Here is a 24,491-nt window from a genome sequence, read left to right as displayed (position 1 = left end):
CATCTTTAAGTGAAAAATCTCCAAAACGGAATTTGCGAAACCAATTTTGACACTGTCTTCCTTTTAAGGCTTTATCACCATACATATCTCGTAACTTTTTAGCACCTGCTCCGCGTTTTTTCCTTTACGGAAATAACAAAGTAAAATATGACGAAAATGCTCCTTTGTGGGCTCCATATTAAAATTGACGCCAAACAAACAAATGTAAACAAAATTTATCGCACTTTTTTTCTAAAGCAAGCTAAAAGTAACAGCTGATAACTGACAGAAGAAAGAATGCAATTACAGAGTCACAAGCCGTTGAAAAAATTTGGCAACGCCGACTATATGAAAAATCCGCAATTACTTTTTAGGCAATAGATTTGATGTTGCACAAATGCAATAACAATAATTTGCATACAATTTTTGGGTAACAGCAGCAGCTAAACCAAACAAGGCCGGACTTGCGGTAAACACAGTAGTCAGTATTACACCGATACATTCGAAGCTGATGTGCACCTTGTTATGGCGTGGATTTATCCGTTTTTTCCACCTTCTTCCATCTCCTATTTTCTAGGGCGCGAACACAATATATATCTAAGGTTTCCCGGGCCGGACTTGCGGTGAACACAGTAGTCAGTATTACACCGATACATGCGAAGCTGATGTGCACCTTGCTATGGCGTGGATTTATTCGTTTTTTCCACCTTCTTCTATCTCCTATTTTCTAGGGCGCGGATACAATATATCTAAGGTTTCCCAGGGAAGCGGCAACCCATACGATAACATAATTTAAGCTACAAAATGACAACACTCACCATCAATCATTCACATCAACTCGCATGAGTTTGACTTTATTGAAAACAACTTTATTTGGAATGTTTTTGATTCATTTCTTTCTGGTTTCTTTTTTTATATAATTATTTACAAGGATGGCATTTTGGTTGAATTATTTGAAATGTTTCATTTTATGATGTTAGCTATAAAACATTTGACTTGCAAATATCTAAATATGTATTTTGTGTGTGTTGTTGAAAAGGTAGGTTGTTACTCTCATTTTATATTTTTACACAAAATTCAAAATAGTTCTAATATATGGATATATGAATATAATTAATGCTCTGCCTCAGTTGTTGTTTTTTTGTTGTGTATAAATAATTTAGCATATTTGTAGGTTCAACATTTTTTGAAATTTTGAATTTGTCTTCAATTCGTTTGTTTGTTTTTTTTTTTAATTTATTTATGTAAGTTTAGTTTTTTATTGTTCTTTCTTGTAGTTATAGTCATAATAATAATAAACAACAACAACAATTATGCGGTTAGTAGTATACTTTCTATTGATAGAAGATATATGTATGAAAATTTTGATTTTAAAATAAACAAAATAAAATTTTGGAAAAAAGAACAATAGGATTTTGTGCTTAAAATGGTATATCTGTCTGCATCTCTGTGTAAAAACAAACAATGGGAAACAAAAACAAAATTATAAAAACCAAATCAAGCCTTGTCTTGTTTATGGATCTATGGTAAAAAACTGAAATTTTTGTGATTTTTACTCTGCTGAATAGTTTTTCAAATGAAAACATTAAAATCCTTTTATGTGGTAAATTTTTTTAAAATGTTTTTTTTTAATATAGGTAATATGTTTATTTTCTTTACGTAATTATACACAGAATACTGTTAACAAAACAAAACAAATTACATTTAAAAAGTTCTAGTTACTAGCACTTTGATTCTTTCCTTTGACTTCTCTATCATTTTTAAGTTTAAAGGGGAAAATTCTTATTTAAAATATGAAATAACAATTATATATGTGGACAAAAGTAATAGAATAGCTAACTTATCTTTTAAAACAAGAATAAAAAACAATGAAACAATAGCATTAAAATGGGAGAAATTACAAGCCGCCGCCAGCTATGTATTCACATTCACCTGCCAGTTGTTAGGGTTTAGGTTTAGGTTGTTGAGGGTTGTTGTTATATCACTGCTGTTGTTTCTTTGTTAGGTTCATTGTTGTTGTAGTTGTTGGTTGTGTTGTGGGTTTTTGTACAATACATACATCATCATAATTATATATTATTAATAATAGTGGTTTAATTAAGATACGATTTGCAGGTTTCCTCTTTGATTACATTTATGTATACACAAGTTTTGTTTTTTAAAAATTAAGCTAAATAATTATTAAAGAATTTTGTTTTTAGATTTGTTTTATCTTTAATAACTTGCAACAAGTAGTATGTATGTATGTATGCATGTATGTAGGTTTCTTTGCTCCTGGAAAACAACATTTTACTGGTCTTACATCTTGGCCACTTCTATCATATCGATGTTGATCTTATAGAATACATAGGGATAGTATTCGGCTTGACCAAAGCCCAAGCCGGGGATATCCACATTCTAAAAATTCAAAAAAAAAAACCATAACTCAAATAATTTGTTCATCTTTAACATATGTGCATGATAAACCTACATCAGCACCACTTCCAGATAATTGGCCACCGGCTGAAGCACCATCCAGATGTCCATACAACTGATTCAAGCTGTCGCGCAGGCGCTTTATGCTCTTCTTGTTGGGTTCAATAAGAATAGCTTGGAAATTCACAGGCAAGCCGTATCTAAAGAAGAAAAACACAAAGGGAAGTTATCAAGACATGAACAAAAACTGATGACACCCTTGTAATTTACCTCAATACGGATTCAACAAAGACACGCAGGGCTTTAACGTGGATTAAAGCGCAGAAGGCTTCACTGAAGTTCACCTTTAACCATCTTACCAAGGGACCCTAATTAAAAAAAACGGAAACATACTTTTATTAAACCATAAATTATGAACAAATATATATAGATGGCTATCTCGTCTGAGTATTAAGAAATTGCGAAATCTGAAAAAAACATGAAAGCTGGATGAAGCTAAGCTGGAGACATAATATACAGCTTCGGCATACTTGCACAATGCACAATGGAACAAGTAAAAAGGCGTTGGATACCCACCACCTCGGGTATATAAGTAAATCACCTTTCGTTAAAAAAACCGTTGAAAAATGCATACCTTATGCCCCATAGCAGCTATATCGAAATATGTTCCGATTTAGAGCAAATACTACTAAGTACAAGTACGCCTGGGTTCGAATCCTGGCGAGACCATCAGAAAAAATTTTCACCGGTGGTTTTCCCCTCCTAATGCTGGCGACATTTGCGAGGTACAATGCCATGTAAAACTTCTCTTCAAAGAGGTGTCGCACTGCGGCTCGCCGTTCGGACTCGGCTATAAAAAAGGAGGCCCCTTATCTTGAGCTTAAACTTGAATCGGACTGCACTCATTGATATGTGAGAAGTGTGCCCCTGTTTCTTAGTGGAATGTTCGTGGGCAAAATTTGCATTTACAAGTCATTGTTCAATTGTGTTTTACAAAATGTTGATCTTTTTAGTAGCTATATCTACAAAATAAACCGATCTGAACCATATTCGACACGGATGTGGAAGAGCCTAACATAAGTCACTGTGTCAAATTTCATCGAAATCGGATTATAAATGCGCCTTTTATGGGGCCAAGAATTTTAATAGAGAGATCGGTCTATATGACAGCTATATCCAAATCTGGACCGATCTGTGCCATATTGCAGAAGTAAGACGAGTGGCTTAACATAACTCACTGTCCCAAATTTCGGCCAACTAAGACAATAAATGCGCCTTTTTTGGACCCAAAACCTTAAATCGAGAAATCGATCTATATGGCAACTAAATCCAAATCTGAACCGATCTCAGCCAAATTGGAAAAAAATGTTCAAGGGCTCAACTCAACTCACGGTCCCAAATTTCGGCGAACTAGGACAATAAATGCACCTTGTATAGGCCCAAAACCTTAAAACGAGAGATCGGTCTATATGGCAGCTATATCCAAATCTGGACCAATCTGAGCCAAATTGAAGAAGGATGTCGAAGGTCCTAACACAACTCACTGTCCCAAATTTCGGCAACATCAGACAATAAATGCGCCTTTTATGGGTCCAAAACCTTAAGACGAGAGATCGGTCTATATGGCAGCTTTATACACATCTGAACCGTTCTGGGCCAAATTGCAGAAATATGTCGAGTGGCCTAACACAACTCACTGTCCCGAATTTCAGCAAAATCGGATAATAAATGTGGCTTTTATGGGCCTATATCAAAATATAGTCCGATATGGTCCATCTTCGAATTTAACCTGCTTATGGACAAAAAAAAATCTGTGCCAAGTTTCAGCTCAATATCTCTATTTTTAAAGACTCTAGCGTGATTTCAACAGACTGGCTAGATCGTCTAAGATTTTTACGCTGATCAAGAATATATATACTTTAGAGTGTCGGAAATGGATATTTCGATGTGTTGCAAACGGAATGACAAAATGAATATACCCCCATCCTTCGGTGGTGGGTATAAAAAGCTGCAAACTCCTAAACAGTCTACGAAAACAGATGTGGAATGATACTGATTCGAAGAATTGAGCATTTCAAGTGTGATATAGCGTGAGGAGAATGACTCATTACATCCGTAGTCTGCGGGTAAATGGTCCCCCTCATGAACTCAAGTAGGAGAGATAAGAGGATCCAAGAGTTATGGGTAATTGAATCAGCTAGCCAGATATCTGCCAAATAGCTCTGTTGCATCACCTAGTCCGACGTCTCGTTTAAATTTGTCATTTCATTGGGATTGGACCACTTTCCTATAATTCTTACCATTGACCGACCATCCGATTTCATAAACTCTGAACGTCTAACGTACATCAACCAGAGGAAAACCGATTGGTACGGCTTCAGAGAATACATCTGTCGACGCTTCAGTGAGTTACGAATACCGAAATGCTGCGCAAACAGCCAAGAACTTCGTGTGCCAGAGTACACAGACACGAAAAGTTTCTTTACGAACAGCTTTTCGTGCCAAAGTTATTGATTCTCCGAGGAGAAGTTTTTGGTCATTTGTAAAAAGAGTAAAGGGCAACCCATCGGCAATCCCAACTCTTGTTAAGGATGACCAGGTATTCACTGACCCGGTTTATAAGGCTAATCTACTGGCTGAAATGTTTGCAGAAAATTCTTCCTTGCGGTTTAGCAATCAACCACTCCCTGTGATTGATAGTGTACCTAGTTCGATGCCTCAGAAAGAGCAACCCATCGGCAATCCCAACTCTTGTTAAGGATGACCAGGTATTCAATGACCCGGTTGATAAGGCTAATCTACTGGCTGAAATGTTTGCAGGAAATTCTTCCTTGCGGTTTAGCAATCAACCATTCCCCGTGATTGATAGTGTACCTAGTTCGATGACTCAGATATTCTCTCGAACACGTGGAGTTAAATGGGTCTCCGGGCCCGGACGGTATATCAACACTTGTTCTTTGTAAGTATTCTTTGACGCTTGCTCGTCCACTACGCAACCTTTTCAACCGTGCGGGAGTTTTCCCGGCGAGTTGGAAGTTTGCGAACGTTCAGCCCATCCCCAAAAAAGTAGGGCAAACAATCCTGCGAAATACCGGCCAATTGCTATATGCTCCGCGCTCTCCAAGATTATGGAGAGTATGGTTAACCATTATCTTGTCAGATACTTAGAGTCCAATGGCCTTCTTAGCGACAGACAATATGGGTTCCGGAGAAATTGCTCTACGGGAGACCTAATGGCATTTTTTTCGGAACAATGGAGTCGCTCTATCCACCAGTTTAGTGAGGTCGTGGCTCTGGATATCTCCAAGACATTTGATAGGGTCTGGCACGGTGCACTTTTATCAAAGCTTGTCGCTTTTGGAGTAGGTAATAACTTCGTTCAATTTATATCGAGCTTTCTCAGAGATCGCACTAAACGAGTTGTTATAGATGGGTTCTCATCCGATGAGTACACATTGACCGCTGGTGTGCCGCAAGGCTCTGTTCTTTCCTCTTCCCTTTTTCTTATTTTCATTGACGATCTATTGTGTCAGACTTCGAATCCAGTCTACTCATTTGCCGATGACAGTAGTCTGTCCTGATATAGCTGCCATATAAATCGATCTTGAACCTTGACTTCTTGAGCCACTAGAGGACGCAATTCTTATCCGATAAGGCTGAAATTTTGCATGAGGTGCTTTGTTATGATTTCCAACAACTGTGCAAAGTACGGATGAAATTGATGCATAACCTCATATAGATGTCATATAAACCGATCTGGGGTCTTGACTTCTTGAGCCTTTAGAGGGCGCAAATCCTATCCGATTTCGCTAACATTTTGAACGACGTGTTTTAACAACTGTACGAATTATGGTTCAAATCGGTCCATAACCTGATATAGCCGCCATATAAACCGATCTGGGATCGTGACTTTTATTCTATAGCGCGCAATTACTTTCTGAATTGGCTTCTCCCATGACCTTCAACGTACGCGTCTAATATGGTCTGAATCGGTCTACAACCTAATACAGCTCCCTTATAAAACCGATCTCCCTATTTTACTTTTTGAGCCCCTAAAGAGCGGAATCCTTATGTGATTTGGCTAAAATTTTTAACAATGACTTCTACTAAGGTCTCCAACATTCATTCCATCCGATTCGGACCATAACTTGATGTAGCTCCAATAGCATAGCAATTCTTATTTTTTATCCTTTCCTTTGTTTGCCTAAAAAGAGACACCGGGAAAAGAACTCGACAAATGCGATTCATGGTGGAGGGTATATAAGATTCGGCCCGGCCGAACTAAGCACGCTTTTGCGAATTTCTTGTTTCATATTATTCTTGCTTATTAATTAATTGTGCACATATACCCGAAATGTGGGATTTTAGTATAATCGATAGCGCAATTATTTTCTTATCGACAAATTCAACTAAACGATTTTCGTTCTAAGTTACAGAATTGCAGGGCAGATACCTCTGGACGCAACCCAACTTAGTCGCATCTCAACATAGTCGCAGAGTTCCTAGATCGAAGGGATAAAGCACAACACTCTGCTACAACAACAACTACATTGTTAAGCCACAGAAACACACTAGCTCCCTTGAAAACCCCCAAAAAAATCATAAAAGAATTAAGCGTACTTACAAATTGCTTCTTTTTATCAGTTATCAATTTGGTCCTTTCGTTTTTGCCAGCAGCCAATTCTTCTTCATTATAAACGAAGTCGCGTACAATGAATTTCTTTTCGCGGGCATGTAACTTGAACTCCTCAACAACCTTCTTGAACAGGGTAACATTGTACAGGCAGTAATCATTGTCTTGGGTAATCAACGTCGATGAACGTGGCACAATCATGTCCGTGATTTTTTCATAATTTGCCATCCAATCATTGGCCAACATTCTAAACAAAAGATGCAAATAATAAAAACATTATTATTTTTTTTAATTTATTGCGTATGAATTTTGTCATCTGCTTACTTTGGTACAATAACCAAGAGCGTAGTTAAGTACTCGGAATCCAAAATGAAATGTTCCTTCTTGACCAAATCGGCCAAATTGCGAGTTAACAAACTGCCACTAAAATAAAGTAAAACAATAGTTAAAAAAAAGTGTAAATTGTTAAAGTTGTATAAGAAAGAAAAGGGAGTAAATTTAAAAGCGAATTCCTAAAAATTATTTTTTTTTTCTCGCTTTAAGGGTTTAGTTTAATGGTGTTTAATTCAATGATACTTACGTTTGCTTCTTTTCCAAATTCTGTAGACTACCCTTTAGATTATTGTATGCATTGGATTTGGTCTTTAAATCAGCATCGATTTGGCCAACTTGTTTGGAAATAATATCGGCAATATTACGCAACGATTGCTTGATTGGATATTTGGCCATATCCCATTGGAAGCGTGTAATGTAATTGGGTAAATCGCCTAATGGGAGTTTAATAAAGAAGAAAAACAGGGATTAGTAAAGTCCAAATAAAATATATCGATAAGAAGCATAAGAGTTCTTTAAGAAAGGAGTACTATTAAAGGTCTACAAACATTGCAATTACACAATAACTTGTGTTTTTGTAAATGTTTTGCAAATTCTTTTTTTTTTTGATACTATCACTATGGGTTTAGATATTTTTTTGTTGGTTTTGAATTTTGAAAACGTTTTTCTACGACACTGAATAGAAGCAGAGTAGGTAATAAAGAGAATACAAAGCATACTATATTAGAAATATACTATAACAAATTCACAAACAGACAGAGTTTAAAATAAGCAAATTGCGCTAAAAAAATGTGAAAAAAATTCCAAAGCAATTTTTGTATTAAAAATTAGTAAGATTTTATAAACGATAACAAGGCTTATAGTAGTAAATTAAATCTAATCAACAGATAGCATATTATTTTTTAAATACATACTTATAAACCATGGACTAAAACAAAACAAACATAACAAACAGATAAATGCATTATTACTTTAATTATAATGTTTGCACATGGGTCTTTTGCATTTTAGTTTCTGGATATTTTTTAAACTTCTATTTTAATAAGAAGCAAAAACTAAATGTATTGGTTTCAGTTGGACAAAGAAATCCAACAACAAAATGAAACAACTAAAATAGAAAAAAGCGCAAAAAGAGATTAAATTTTCCCCCATTAACACCCCAATAGCGACCTGAAAGGATGTGGCAACACCGTCGATTCGATAACAGAGAAATCGAAACCTGTCGTCGGAGAATACGCATAACAAAGAAGTATTCAGAAGATTAGAATACTACAGCTGTAGCAAATCTAAAAGGGTTGGAATCACCTTCCTATTTACCTAGGCCACTCTCAATAAAATCGGCCCATATTTATTTATTTATTTATTTATTTATTTATTAACAAAAGTAATACCAAAGCCTTCGCGGCCAAAAACGGAAGTATAGTTGCCAAAAGAACCACCTTCAGATGAGACTTCTTGACCTCATTAAGATCATATATTACACTTACTATGTAGCAACCATATAATCCAGTATCACGATTCGGCTTCTTGAGCTCAATTAAGGTTTATTGTTACCCCATATCGCAGAATATTGGAACTGTGAGTTGTGTAAGACCTCTCAACCGTCAAAAAAGGTGACAAAAACGCTTCAAATTGAAAGTAATAATATATGTAGGAGTAGAGCAGATATATTCCTTTTGAGCTCATTTGAGATGTATTTTGATTCGATTTCGTAAAAACTTGGTACATTTGTTTGTATTACATATCGTTGCTATATAGATCCTACTCCGTATTTAACATATTTAACTGTGCACTTTTTTTTTGGAAAGACAGACGACCTGGTAACAGAAGTTACATAGACTTCTATACGGATGGTTCCAAACTAAACGACCAGGTGGGCTTTGGGGTGTACTCTAAAGATCTGGAACTGGTCATATCGAAAAGGTTACCCGACCACTGCAGTGTGTATCAAGCAGAGATCCTTGCAATTAAGGAAGTGATGGAATGGCTAAGATTTAATGTCAATACGACGATTGGCATAAATATCTTCTCAGACCAGCCATTAAATCCCTGGAGAACGTATTTCCGAACACAAAAACCGCCCTCGACTGTCGCAGATCTCTCAACGAGATGGCTGAACAGTTCAAAATTCATCTATTCTGGGTGGCGGGCCACTGAGATATCCCAGGTATTTGTAAAGCGGATGAGCTTGCGAGACTAGGAACTACCCTACACATTCCAGGGATACTGGAATCTGTGGGTATGCCTCTAGCAACATGTAAGCTAAGTTTTCAGGACCAGGCCCGAAGGACAATAAATGATAGATGGTCACAAAGTGGGGGCTGTTAGCATTCCAAAGCTATGTGGCTTAATCTAGACTTGAAGAGGTCTACTGCTTTGCTGTCATTGGTTAGAACAGATGCCTCAGTCATTGTGTCCGTCAGGATAGTGCCTGTCTAATCGGAAAACATACTGACAGACTGAAGGTTGCCAGCAACGACTTTTGCAGAAGCCGTGAGGACATCGAAGAAGAAGAGACTATATAACACCTTCCCGCACTAGTAGTTAGAAGGAGTTCCACTTTAGGTTCTCATTTCTTTGAGTACCTGTGTGATTTAGCGGATGTGAACATTCGCAAGTTAATGGACTTTTTAAAGCGATCTGGATGGTTCAACGGTAAGAACTAGAAGGCATCTTCCTTCTTCTGTTCCTGTGGTATCACAATGAACGAAAACGTCTAAGTGAGTCTGATGGCAGACTGTCACTCAAACCTAACCTAACCATATGGAAATTGTTTATATGGAGACTATAGCAAATTATAGACCAATATAGCCCGTTTAAGAGCATAGACAGGTTGCCTATGGCCAAAGCACTTTTCAATGCCAAGTTTCAAATTTTTGACATAAACAATTTTGTTGGACAATCCCGCATTGCATACACTTAGCCCGTTTAAGAGCATAGACAGATTGCCTATGGCCAAAGCACTTTTCAATGCCAAGTTTCAAATTTTTGACATAAACAATTTTGTTGGATAATCCCGCATTGCATACACTTTTCCTATGTGCCCTGACCCCAATTCGGTGAAAAAGTAAGCAAGCAAATGTTGAGATTTTTTTAAATTGAATTGTCGAAAATTCTGACTTTTTCTTAAAAGTGCCCATTTTACAGATAACAAGTGTGGCAGCATAGCTTGCAAGTTTTGCCATATGGATCATAAGTGAAACTTTGTAAAAAAATCGTTAATCGATTAACGGCTGTATTCTAACTGTAACTCTCTCAATGATACTCAACATTTAATTAGAAGGTTTAAAGAGCCTTCAAACTAAAATATAAAAACCTTTATTAAATAAATAATTGGTTACTTTCCTAAAATATAAATAACAAATTAAAACAAATGTTTTAAAAAATTACTAATATTTATAAAAAATATTCTTTGAACCTACAGCAAAAGTTCACTCGAAAGTAGTTACCGATAGATAACATAGATAGAGTCTTGATATTGATAATTTGTGCAAGCAATGCGGCAAGTTGTGCCATATGGACCATAAGCGAAACTTTGTTAAAAAAATCGTTAATCGATTACCGACTGTATTCTAACTGTAACTCTCTCAATGGTACTCAGCATTTATTTTGAAAGTTTAAAGAACCTTCACACTAATATATAAAAACTTTTATGAAATAAATAATTAGTTACCTTTCTAAATATAAATAACAAATTTAAACAAATGTTTTAAAACATTCATTCGAAAGTAGTAACCGATAGATAACATTGATATAAACTTATCTTCCAATTTGAATTTTTGAATGCTAGAAGCCATATTCACTCCCCGATTTAGTTTCTTCAATACAAACTAAATAAACTTAACTAATTTCTACAAATTCTTAGAGGAATTAATAACCCTCAGCAGCAGTATTCCAAATAAAAAAAATGTTGACTAGGCAAAAAATCACCTAATTGTGTTAAGCAGTATACGGTTAGAAAAAACACAAATATTTTTTTTATGGTTGTAGCTTATCTTTGGACAAAACAGCGAAATGGAAATATAACAATTATTAATTTCTATATAAATATATAAACATTTACATATTGCACTGAAAAAAGACTAAAGTTCACAATAAATTGTAAATAAAATCATAAAGTGAAAAAATCAAGAAAGAAACTCGGCGTTGTTGTAATCCCAACAACAATTTCTGTTGGACTTGACAAAATAGAAAGAAAGTTGTGTAAAGCATATAGAGTTAGACAGATAGGGGATAATGTAAACATTAACGAATTTTCAAACATGACGTCGACAACATCGAACAATAGAAGAAATTGTCATTTTCTTGTTATTTTCCAATGTTAAATAATACCAAGGAAATTTCGTATATGGGGCATTCCATGCTAAAGCGAAAGAATTATAATTTATGGATCTTGTTTCGCATAGTTTTAGTATTGTTCATGCTAGTTCAATTGAACGAACGTTCAATTGAAATAACACTGAACTAGTTCCCGTTAGTCGGATTCTTCCCATTTGCTATATACCCCCACTCTTAGTAGAGCTGGCAAACTATCGAAAATCGCAACATTCCATACTTTCGATATTTTTAATAATAAATATCGATAGTAGCGATACTATCGTTAATTTCCCAATACCCTCTATTTCAAACGAAAATGAGAAGTAAATCAGGATGTCGATTTATATAGAAGCAATATCAACGCACAGAACAAATCAGACCAAGGTTAATAGAGTCAGTTGGAAGTCATAAGAGAAATCATTGTACAAAATGTTAGCCTAATCGGATGAAAATTGCGCCCTCAACAAGGACAATGTATTTTAAAGGACACATTCAGTGCCGGACTGCTTATTTTTGTTTAGTTTTTTAAAAATCTTAACTTTTGCGATAGCATCCTTGGGAAAAATATCAATCAATATTCTGTCAAAAAATTAAACACCAATAGTGCCATCGATATTTTGCCAGCTCTAACTCTTAGGCCCCCTTGAGCATATGCCCACTGTATCGTAGTTTAATCGAAATGTTTTCCAGGCAAAACATGGTAGGCAAACAACAATAACTTTCGTTTGGTCAATTCTTAATACTTTCTTTTGCTGCTAGAGTGCTAATTATTGAAATGACATGTTTCTATATTCAAACAAATGTATTTCTTTCAGCAAATCATTACTTTTCATTCAATGATGTCCGAAAAAGTTTCCAATGCATACCATGTAACCTTGTAACAAGCATCAAGGCAAATCGAAAATTTCGTTAAGGCTGGTACAATGTTCCCTTTTCGCGACTATTTTTTTAGATGATAGATTTTAAAGCAAAAATACTTGCTGATTTCATTCAGAAGTTTAAAGGTGGCCACCGAGGATAGCATGTCAGCCTATGACGCCGAACGCCTGGGTTCAAATCCCGGCGGGAATATCAAAAAAAATTTAGCGGTGGTTATTCCCTTTCTAATGCTGGCTACATTTGTGAGGTATTCTGCCATATTAAAACTTTTCTACGAAGTGTAGTCGCTAAACGCCAAGTCGTTCGGACACGGCACAAAAAATCTAAGTCGTAGTCGGAGTTTTAAGCCGGAGTCCTAGAGTGGTTCGGAGTCGCGGCAAGTGTACTCAAGTCCGTACCAAACTCCGACTCCGGCTCAATAGTCCGACCCTGGCCTCAAAAACTCCACTTCGACTCCGCAACCCTGGTTAGGATATTCCCTTATTACTTATGATGAAATTTTAATAAAATTTTTATTTTATCATTAAGATTTTTGTAGTGTTTCAAAAACGTATTCGCGAAACATATGGAATTTCAACGATGAAAAACGAACATAGTACCAGCCTTAAAGGAAGAATGATCAGAGACATCTGAAAAAAAAACTTAGAAATCAAAGAAATCAATTTTCATGGAATCTCCCATATACTCGCATATTTCCTTTCGGGTGTTGAAAATGTGAAAAATATAAAAAAAAACTTAATAGAAAAATAACCAAGTATAGTACGAATACGTGGTAAATCACATGTGGCTGTGTGTATGGTACATGTGTTATATATTGTATATGAATATTCTTCTTGGTCATAAAATAGAATTGAAGAAATAGTTTGGTGAATATATGCTGCAGTTGGTAGGAGAGTAGAAGTAAAAGAATACACACACAAAACATCCCGCTAACCTGGACTTAGGGGCAACGCTGGTGGTTCGCCCGTATCGGTATCCGGACTGGAGCGACCATGGCTACTACTGCCACAACAACTACTCACTGGCGAAGATCTATGAGTTGACGTTAAATTAAATCCAATATTTAAATTTAATTGACTCGTTGATGAGTGACTGCTAAATTTATTGAATTTGGTTTTGTTTGGGTTTGCAATAAAGAAATGATTTTTTTCGAGGGAATAGAAAAATTAAAACAAAAAAAAAAGCACAAACGAAACCGAAAAAAGACAAATTTCAAATAGTGAAGAGCAGAGCATACGGGTGTGGCGACCTAAACAGAAGGTACACTGAAACAATTTTGATCGTCATTTTGGAAAAAAAACAATAACTGCTGATTTTGCAAATATGTATGTAATTTCAACTATTAAAAATTATGTAAAAGTATATATTTTTTTAACATTTTCTCTATTTTTGGTAATGATTCAAGTGTTACCCTGATTTTATTCCAAATTTTCAATTTGTTAAATGTTTGTTGTTAAATGCAAAAAATTTTACAATTATTGAAACAGCAGATAATATTTGTTATTTATCAAATATCTTTCAGTGTATGTACTGTTTTGTAATTTGTGCATGTGAATACAATGATTAAATGATAAAAAAATGATTGTGCTGAGTGAGTGATAAAAAGAAGTTAATGTGGACATTAACAAATGCAAATAGTGCACCCTGTGAAGAGAAAGGAGATATTGTTGGTTGCATGCTTAAGTGTTCCATACATCTCATCTCCGTTTTAGGAAAATGACACAACAAAGTAACATGTCGATAGCCATTTATCGAAAAGAATACCGCCCCTTTCTTGTAGCAGTTAATTCGTCTGAGAGAAGCGTAATACCGACATAAAAGGGAATTCTTTACTTGACTGATCCACCGACTGGTTGAAAACAGTACACAATGTCAAAGAAGACCATCGTGGCATGACGATGCAACTCCAAATTTGTCCAAAATGCAAATCCAAATGTTCCATTAAGGAACAGGGGCTAACTTCTCACATATCAATGAGTGCTGTCCGATTCAAGTTTAAGATCAAGGACGAGGGGCCTCCTTTTTATAGCCGAATCTGAACGGCGTGTCGCAGCGCGACACTCCTTTGTGGAGAAGTTTTTACATGACTGCCATATCATATGGTACCGTTACTCACAAATGTCGCCAGCATTAGGAGGGGATAACCACCGCTGAAAAATTTTTCTGATGTTCTCGCACCCAGGCGTTCAGCGTCATAGGGGGACATGTTAACTGTGGTACAGGGTATTATAACTTAGTGCATTTGTTTGTAACACCCGGAAGTAACAGAGAAAGACCCATTGGTAAGTATACCAATCGACTCAGAAACACTTTCTGATTCGATTTAGCTACATCCGCCTGTCTGTCTGTCTATCCGTCTATACATGTTAATTTGTGTACAAAGTACAGGTCGCAGTTTTCATCCGATCGTCTTCAAATTTGGTACATGCATGTTTTTCGGCCTAGAGACGAAGCCTACTGAAATTGGAGAAAATCGGTTCAGATTTGGATATAGCTCCCATATATAGGTTCGTCCGATTTTCAATAATAATGCAATAAAATGGTCATTTGTAAACTGATTCTCTCAAAATTTTGGTGAATTTCAAATCGGTTCAGATGTAGATATAGCTCTCAAATATTTATCGCCCGATTTTAACTTCTAGAGTCACAGCAACCGCATTTATTGACCCATCTTGCCAAAATTTTGCAAAACGCTTTCATCGACGACTGCCACAGTATCTTGGAAGTTTGCTCGAAATCGGTTCAGATTTAGGTATAGCTCCCATATATATGTTCGTCCGATTTTGAGAAATATGGTAAGAAAGTGCTCATTTTTTAACCGAAATTTTGCAGGAAGGATTTTCTTATGATTCTCGTTATTCCTGTTGAATTTCATAGAAATCGGCCCAGATTTAGATAAAGCAAGAGCTACTGCAAGCGCAATCTTGTCAAAATTTAGCATAACGCTTTCCTCGACGACTACCACATTATCTGAGAACTTTTGCTCGAAATCGGTTCAAAATTAGATAAAGCTCCCATACATATGTTCGTCAGATATGTTCGTCAACCGAAGTTATTACAGTTTGGACATATTTGCTCGCCGAGGTCCATCAAAATTGGTTCAGAATTGGATATAGCTCCTACATTGTACTTATAGGGTAGGTGTAGGGTATTATACAGACGGCACCGCCCGACTTTTTGTCTTCCTTACTGGTTTTAAACATAATTTTGTTCTTCTTGCTTTTAAAATGGCGAGGATTGCCCGATCTGTGGAAATCCTCCTCCCGCTCCCCAAATAAGAAAAACTTTTCCCCTATCAAGAAAATGTCAATACAATCCTGGTAAAGTATTACAGAGAAGGGAAAAATCAATTCGAGCTTTGGAGGATTATGACGTCCTATGAATGGAATAAAACTTCGCGAACGACTAAAGTAAAAATTTGTGCAAATTTGCACAAATGAATTAGACATTTTTTTCATCTGATATTTTGTATTTAGAAGAAAATATGCGAGGTGAATATCAGAAAAATTTTCAGCGGTGGTTATGCCCTTGCAAATGCTGACTACATTTATGATGTATCCAGCCATGGTAAAACTTCTCTACCCAGTGGTGTCGGCGTAAAAAGGAGGTCCCTCATCATTGAGCTTACACTTTAAACGAACTTCACTCATTGATAAGAGAGAAGTATCCCCTGTTCCTTAGTGGAATGATCGTGGGAAATTTAATTTGGAAATATGGAAAAGATAAGAAATTTCTTTCGGTGTTTGAAAAATTTTGCAAGTGATACTTTTCCATAAAGAGGAGTGCATAGTGATCATTGCAATCGAAAGCTCTTGAGAGGAAAATGTTTGTAAATTTGTGTCCTTTGTGGTTCGATATTGTTAATATATTCTTTACAAACATATAATTAGTGATTCTTTTCATGGAAAACGAGCGTAGTGATAAATTTTCTAAGCGTATCCTTGCAAGTAATTACTAACCAAATGAAAAGAAACTAACACCTAATAAATTAAGTTTAAAGAAGAAGCTTAAGCAAATTTAAGGATTCCCTCAAAAGTCATAACTGTGTTAAGCATTTATGAAATGTAAGGAAACCTAACTATGATGGTAGTGCAAGAAGAATGTGATATGCGGTAGGTACATATATGAGAAGCTTATTTCATTGATAATATTATGCGACAATGATTGGTATGAGGAATGTACGTTGAAGGTGTTTTGTTTGGGTTTCAATTATATACCTGCTCTTCTTAGTAGAATTTCTTTTGTGTCTTTGAAACCACCATTCAAATGTATCACTAACATCTGATAAACTATCACTACTCTTCAATTGTTTACACTCATTATTATCGAAATGTTCTGGCTGATGATTGTGATCGTTGGGGTGGTTGTGGTGATGTTGTTGGTGGTGGTTGTGGTGGTGATGATGGCGCTGGTTTTGATTGTGTTGATGATGATGGTGTTGCTGTGATAAATGGTTGTGCTGTTGTTGCAATTGTAGTTGCTGAGGTTTCTGTCTTGTCTGTTGTTGCTGTTGATGGCATTCATTGACATCCGTTTTTGAAGTACAACGACTGTGGTTGCTAGAGAAGAATCCCGCAAAGCCTCCGCGAGATGTTATGGAATTATTATGGGCCGACGCCGATGCTGGTGGAGTTTTATTTGCCAAACTGCAAAGCGTTGTGGTTGTTGTGGAGGTGGAATTATTGTTGATGCTACAGGTATTGTTATTGTGACTAGAGGTTATCCTATGCAGAAGAGAACGTGTAGTCAAACTCGCCCCCGTTGGAGCCGAAGTCGAACATAAATAAGTGCTATTCGCCGTAGCCGGGCCTGTTGCGCAGGTATTGGCCGATGTGATGGCTGAGGCTATGTTACAGCTCGATGCCGATGTTGTAGCACCCCTCATAAATGGAGAGGGCAACATATGGTGGTGACGCTGATGACGGCTGTTGGTTGTGTTGGCATGCGGAAACGGAGATATCGTCCTCAGATTCATAACCGAATTGGAGGAGGATAAAGTACAATTATCGTTGGCCACCGTAGTGGGGCTGGTTGCAGTCAAACTGGCGGTGGCCAAATTATCACCACAATCAAAATCACAATGACACATGGGAGACACCGAAGCGGTATCAAAGTCTCTATCACTTTCTTCGGTTGAGGAGAAATTTAGACAACTTCCGGAGGGACAGACAGAGCATGAAGTTGTGATGGTTGTGGCAGTCTCATGACTGTTCGATAGGTTAGATGATTTACCCGTTAGATCCGAATGGGTGGTAGAGCTATTGGCATTAGCATGCGTAGTCATGGTTGTAACTGCGGTTGTGCAATCATCATCAGGTGGCCCAGGACCTTTTCGTGGTTAATTTTTAGGTGTTCGTTGGTTGGTAGTGTGGTGTTTTTTCAATCATTCAAACAGATTTAAACATTTCAATTTAATTAAAGGAACAATTAGCGGGGTACGAGGTATTGCATAGACATTGGCTTGGGACATACTTTAACACAATTCATTATTGGATAAACAATTCATTTGGGAATTATGGTTTTACATTTAAAATTGTAGTTTGCGTTAAATACACATTTACCTACATTTTGTTCGGTTTATTTTTTTCGTCAGTTACATATTTTTGTAACGGATATTTTTCCAAATCAAACAAAAACTCAAAAAATATCAAAATCAAATTATTAACTTACAAATAAAATCAAAGAGAAAAAAGAATGAAAAAAAAAACAAACAAAAATATATGGAGCTTCCGTTCAAAGATTAATCGTTCAGATTTAACTGACCCTAGAGTAAAGAATTAAATACGAATTGGTATCCAGGATTCCATGTATAGTAGTTTAACATACTTTTAGTTCTCTAATCATAAAAATAGCAACAAAACTTCCAATTTAAGAATGAGGTGGTGATGGTATGTTACCTTTTTATATAGGAACTCTTCCCACATTATTTCACCTACATTTGTCTTAGGGATATGTGGGGCAAGTGCAATATTTATTTAAAAAAATTGAACAAAAAATCGTGCTAAAAATATTTAAAATTGTCATGCTTTTTAAGTAAATATATTGGCTTTAATTAAGAAAAATTTACTAAAATAAACACCCTCGTATGATATAAATTAAGTTGCCGATCAATGCCCGGGCTTTCAAATAATTTTAATGTCTTATTGCCTTTTAATGCTTTCCTCAACTTTACTTAGAGAATGCTGCCAGCAATTGAAGTGGATGATATGTTGGCCGAACAGCATTATTATACGTTTTTACTAGGGATAGGGTTATATTTAGTTTTACATACAGTTTGTAACAAATTTAAGTATTGGTCTGTGACCCCAAGAGTATATATATGTATATGTTCTTGTATTCCTGTTCGCCGTTGTAAAGTATGGTGGGATCGAAAAATATAATAAAAGATTTGTTCTTTGGAAAACGAAGCCGCTCTCTGCCAAAATTTCAAAAAAATCTAAGTCGAATATTCCCGTGGTTCGGGAATATTCCCAATATTACCAACTTTTGCCTTGCCTATTGCTCCGAGTTAGTGAAAAAACAAGTTCCGAGTTGCCGATATTTTGGCCCATTCCCGTACAATGGGAACTTGGTCTGAGTCGAGTGGGTTTGGCTGGGCAGTTAAACAGTCACAATCGAGACATACCTCTTGCACGTCTGTGTCAATCCTTGCTCTGTAGGAGTTGAGGCGGCTGCATCTGCCGGAACGTAATTGAGTCAGAACCAATAATGAATACATAACTACCAGGCAGTGTACCGTTAACAGCTGGGTACAATTTTTTCTCGCGAAGTGCACTATCTGTCAACCAGTTTTGGTTGTGTTTGTGTGCATTATAGTTAAGAACAATAACACACAAACAACGAAAAATGGCGCGAACTAGTAACATACACAAATTCACAGTTGCACTAATCACTGATTTTGACAGATAGTGTACTCAATATTTTGTTGTTGGGCAACTGCCACTACATGTAAATGAATATATCTTGCAATAATGTTCGTAAATTCACCACGTTATGGCAGCTTGCAATTCGTTTTTTGGCCAAATTAGAGCAATAGAGAGAGTGGATTCTGAAATGTATTTGTCATTTGAATCAATTAAAAATATTTTCTCATAAAGACACACTTCGCGTTAGCTACCCTGTGTGTTTGTGATTTTTCATCGAGTGAGATTTCGGAAAATTTTCTACAAAAAGGAACGTCACCATAAACTACCTTATTACCAAAATTTCTTATTGCTATTTTTATAATAAATGAATTCAATTGTGTCAGAGTAAACTTTAGATTCATCTTTTTAGCGGTAAGAAATGGTGTTATATACATTAAAAAATGAACCAAAGAAAAATGATCAATATCATTGATGTTTCTTAGCGTTAAAAGGCCCTATTTGCATAGTGAAAAATAACGGTCATATCCGTTGTGTTTTTAATCGTAAATTATAAGCAAATCATTTGTTTGTCGATAACACAAATTATCTTTACATGTGAGAATCCCATACTATTTCGATTATTCCAATATCGATTATTCGAACGAGTAATCTTAATATAGGAGCGGTCATTAGAATAGATAAATAATTTTTACTAACTGACGCAAATATTTGCTAAATCAGTAAATTTGAAAAACCAAAATAAGAAAAAGGAAAGTGCAGCAACAAAATTATTAAAAAGAAAAATAAGTTCCACTAAGATGTTGGCAAACAAATATAAAACATAGATTTTCAATATTACACACAAAAACAAATAAAAGTTGAGCACCCAAGCATATGTACACTTAATGCAGTATCTAAACACACACACAAACATCACTATAATTGATCGAGCAAAACAATTGAGAACCAACAACGAGAGAACGAACGAGGAAACGTTTTTCAAAATTCAAAAACACAAAGTAAAATGAATTGTAATAAAGATAGCGAGAGGAATAGAGAGATATCGATTAATGAAATAGATTTTAAGTTTGGTTAAGAGAAAGATTTTGGTATACGTTTTTCTGAAATGTTATCGCAATATTTGAGACATTGTTGTATGATTTAAAAACTAATTGTTTTCCAATAGACAGAAAACATTCGTTTTGAACAAGATAACAAAATAAAACATCATGATCATTTCGATGAATTCAATAAAAAAAAATTAATAATTTAAAATAAAAAAAGGCAACAACATGGGAAAGTTACGACGGGATTACATAGTTAGGAAGTCATTTTTTAAAAAGATAAATGCCCAAAAATTAATATAGTAAAGTGTTTTTGTTTTTATTCTTAGGGTTAGTAAAATGACTGAACATTAATTCGAAATATTATAACATTTAAAATAAAAACAAAACTGAATCTTATCACACTTTTTCTTATACATTAACATATTTTGCAGTGAATTGCTTTTTAAAATGTTGTAATTTTTATCAAATAGTTTTAAATATCTGTTCTAACTATTTAAAACCTTTTTTTAATATTTATTTTCAATAATTTAGCATATTTTTTTAGCTCCCTTCAACCTAGCCTTTCATTTATACAAGCAACTGTATTTAACTCATAGTGAGTAGGGTTGAACATAGAAATTTTGTTGACTATACTTATACAAGTCTATTTCCTATAATGCAAGCTACTGTAGTTTTTTGCAGCAGTTTATTCAGAACAAATAAAGCAACATTTTTAAAAATGATTTAATACAAATGTTTTATTTTAGCTCTATTTAGTGCAGTTCTGATGTACTAGATAGAATTCCAGTATTATTTTCTTTTACTTTGAAGCACAATGTCAGAGTACATTACTCCATATGTCAGTGTATTCTTTTAAGATGGTGTACACACCAACTTTTAATTAGGTTTTTACTAATTTATACATATAAAAAAAGACCCTGTACAGTTATAACTGTACTGAATTAAACGCGATAACTTAATACCGAGCCCCAAAGCTTCCGCTTTTTTCGAGGTTTGATGCTAAGTGAATTAACAGTCTCTATTACTTTGTTCTCTTTAAGTGTACCATATATCAGTACGATTACAACTAGGGGAATTACCGTTAGTTATTACACTCTCTTCAACTTGTATGGCTGAGAATAAATGTGCTGATAATAAATCATCAGCTTTTGATGGAAGATTAAAATAACTAAAATCGTACTTGATTCTTCATGAAACTGAAAACTACTACTTGAAAATGATTTTACCTATCCTTAAACCACATTTACATTAGAGCCCAAATCCACTTGATTTGAGGTAATCTCCAAAGCCCGTTTACACTACGATTCAATTGATTTGTATTTGTCAACAAGGAGGTGTTTGACAGCGTTTTTAATTGGTGATGCTAAAATATGATGTTAAGTGTGGTGAATAATTTTTGAGTAGACCAAGGGCTAGTAAGATTTTTGACAGCACAGCAAATTTTGACGTTTCATTGAGCAAAGTCCCATTTCAGTAATTGTAAATTCATTTGCGTTTTGGTAACCAACTTGCGTGTAGAATAACTCAGCCGCCTATATTGTGGGCAGACGTCACTGAATTTAAAAGACTTATTTGCCATAAAATAAAAAAAATTAAATTATTGTTTATTATCATTGGCAACGGGATTCTAAAATGTTGTTGTTTACCAATAATCGACAAATGTACAGTTTTGTGTTTGTAGTTTATTGAAATGATGGCGCCGCCGTTTAGTGATTTTTCTTTAACGGCGTCAATAGTTTGTTTACCTGGCATGAGTTTCGTTCATCATTTTCATGTAAACAATAGAAAAAAATAGAAGCAAATTTGCATTATTTGTGCGTGAAGAAGGTTCCATGTACAAAAATTCCTCAAATTGGGAAATAATTAAGACAGATGTCTTTAAAATAACATTACTCGCCGTGTTTTCCTCTTTTCCAAAGCAAGACCTAAAATATCTCCGTATTGCAACGTTCGGATTTGCAATACAACTGCTAGCCGTAATGCTGCGCTGCGCTGTATGCAACATCACACCAGCTTGCTGCATATAATATAATACAAGCATGAGGGGCGTTTTGGCAAATGGCCTGGTTGCGCTAACACTTTGGCCAAACAAATTATTTCATGTGCACCTATGAAAGTGTATGTTTTTTTTACCTAAGGCTCATTTAAGAATATTTCTTTAGTATCAGTTAAATTTAATATTTTAAATAATGATATTTAGAATTGTGTGATGTTGTTTGTGGTGTTTCTTCATCATAAAGTCATAAATATACAAATCACATTATTATCGTTTAAAATAAACATAAAATAACAATTTCACAAAAATCAAACAAACAGTTAATTTTAGATTTTTACTCAATAAAAAGCCACCTCTAACAACTGAGCCAACACACGATTGGGAAAGCGTCAATTGAAAGAGATAAATGGATGGAAATGAATGTGGGTGCTAATGATGTTAAGAAACAAAATATCAAAAAAAAAAAAAAAACAAAACTAAATTAAAGATCATAATTTTCAACCAAAACAAAATCAAATAAATTAAAGAAAACGAGAAATAAAAAGAAAAAATAAAACAAATCTTTAACATTCCAACCTGATGTTTTCAATTGAAAAACGTTTAGTTTTTAAATCTTTTATGTAAATACGTAGCGTTTTTAATTTTTCTTTTAGATAGTTCATGGAACTACCAAATAGCCAAGAAGGTATACTAGATATGTAGGAAATTACTAAAATAGATACTTTAAAATTATATTCTATGAACTTTAAAAAGGATGTTAGTGATTTACATTTTTTTTTTATAATCATTCCCAAAACTAATTGTTATTGTTTGTTAAAAGTTAGTAAGTCTAAACTACTGAATAGTAAATTTTAAAAATAATTTAATTATTTAGGACTGAGTACTTACTATTGTTGGCGAGCAAGTTTTCATGCAATTTATCTCTTTGATCTTCCAAAACTTCGCCCAAGTAGGCGGCAACCTTACGGGTAATTTGTTCAACATAAGTATCCAATTTACCCAAGTCATCGGAAAGACCCACCAATTGATCGAGAGTACCAACCTGAGAAAATAGGGAGATTTAAAAACATTAATGCAAAGCCTTAATTAATTTTGAGACGGCATTACCAATAAACAAAATAAACTCCATTTACATATGAATTTCAATAAGCGAATATGTTTGTTCACTACTTACCTTCAAATCGGGAATATGGAACTTAAAGTTGTTACACAAGTTATTTTGCTTGCTTGTGAGATTATTCATGGTATCAAAAGTTTGCTGGCAGGTTTTATCGCCAGGGGCTGAGATAAGCCAATACTCGGACATCTTGCTGATTTCTGTACGAGAAGAGAAAAAAAATACATCAGTAAAGGGGGAGAGGCATTAAGAAAAACCACGAAACTTTTCTTCTCGTTGACGACATACAAATAGAAATATTCGAAAAAAATTTTTTCTATAAATTTTAGACTTTTTATGAATAGCAAGAAATAAAAAATGTTCCCGAAACTTTCCATGAATCGGATATGGTTTTTTGTTGATGTAGCCACATTTTCATGTGGAGGTGGCGATCCTCCTCAAGCTCCTATAAGTGAGTAAGATCGTTCCGGTCCAAAGGACCGATCGCCGACCAAAGGCGCCAATAACTCGCCTTGACATATCGAGCATCATAGGCGCTCAGTATTTGTGCAAGTGCTGGTTTCTCACTGAGACTCTCCGCTCGATACCGCTTATTGTCCGCGACTGCCGTTGCAGCCACTTCGTATGGAGCATTCCACTATCCGTAATCTGTGGACGCGCCTGGTAGCTCGCAGCTAAGTTTCTCGTGACAGTAATGACACTACACAAATTGGAGCTCAATGTTCCAGCCTATGTGGTTCCCACAGATACCCCGTTCCGGGATGGTTTTTGTTGTCGTAACAGTGTGTTGTGTTCTATCTTTCGTCTGCTTGATTCTGTTGCATATACATATTCAAGAACTCTGCGACTAAGGTGAGATGTGTCCAGAGATATCTGATTCTGAGTTGTTGTAGCCACATATCTAAATGTG

At 35.3% G+C, this 24,491-nt stretch overlaps 2 protein-coding genes across 3 annotated transcripts in view; both read right to left on the bottom strand.

Annotated features, from left to right (window-relative positions):
- Positions 1-801: 801 nt before the first annotated feature.
- The window catches only part of LOC106085191 (V-type proton ATPase subunit C), a 41,280-nt gene continuing 17,590 nt past the window's right edge, over positions 802-24,491 (bottom strand). The window contains exons 2-9 of the mRNA XM_013249297.2: positions 23,639-23,781; positions 23,353-23,506; positions 7,608-7,794; positions 7,352-7,450; positions 7,019-7,274; positions 2,665-2,762; positions 2,450-2,594; positions 802-2,376 (exon numbers count right to left, since the gene is read on the bottom strand). Coding sequence (XP_013104751.1) covers positions 2,278-2,376; positions 2,450-2,594; positions 2,665-2,762; positions 7,019-7,274; positions 7,352-7,450; positions 7,608-7,794; positions 23,353-23,506; positions 23,639-23,770 — 1,170 coding nt within the window. The 5' untranslated portion in view covers positions 23,771-23,781 and the 3' untranslated portion in view covers positions 802-2,277. The remainder of the gene's footprint in view (positions 2,377-2,449; positions 2,595-2,664; positions 2,763-7,018; positions 7,275-7,351; positions 7,451-7,607; positions 7,795-23,352; positions 23,507-23,638; positions 23,782-24,491) is intronic.
- On the bottom strand, positions 13,137-18,161 carry LOC106085190 (V-type proton ATPase subunit C). 2 transcript variants are annotated; one of them, XM_013249295.2, is made up of 2 exons: positions 16,774-18,161; positions 13,137-13,651 (listed from the first exon to the last, which is right to left on the bottom strand). In XM_013249295.2, exons 1-2 carry the CDS (start codon positions 17,838-17,840, stop codon positions 13,486-13,488), a joined length of 1,233 nt encoding a protein of 410 aa, XP_013104749.2. In that variant the 5' UTR covers positions 17,841-18,161; the 3' UTR covers positions 13,137-13,485. The 2 variants fall into 2 exon arrangements, with proteins under 2 accessions (XP_013104749.2, XP_013104750.2); XM_013249296.2 differs by having other exon boundaries at positions 13,138-13,588; positions 16,774-18,160.

Source organism: Stomoxys calcitrans, chromosome 5 (assembly GCF_963082655.1).
Source record: "Stomoxys calcitrans chromosome 5, idStoCalc2.1, whole genome shotgun sequence".
NCBI lineage: Eukaryota > Metazoa > Arthropoda > Insecta > Diptera > Muscidae > Stomoxys > Stomoxys calcitrans.
Note: the sequence above shows the minus strand (reverse complement) of the source record. Positions and strands in the feature narration are given on the sequence as shown.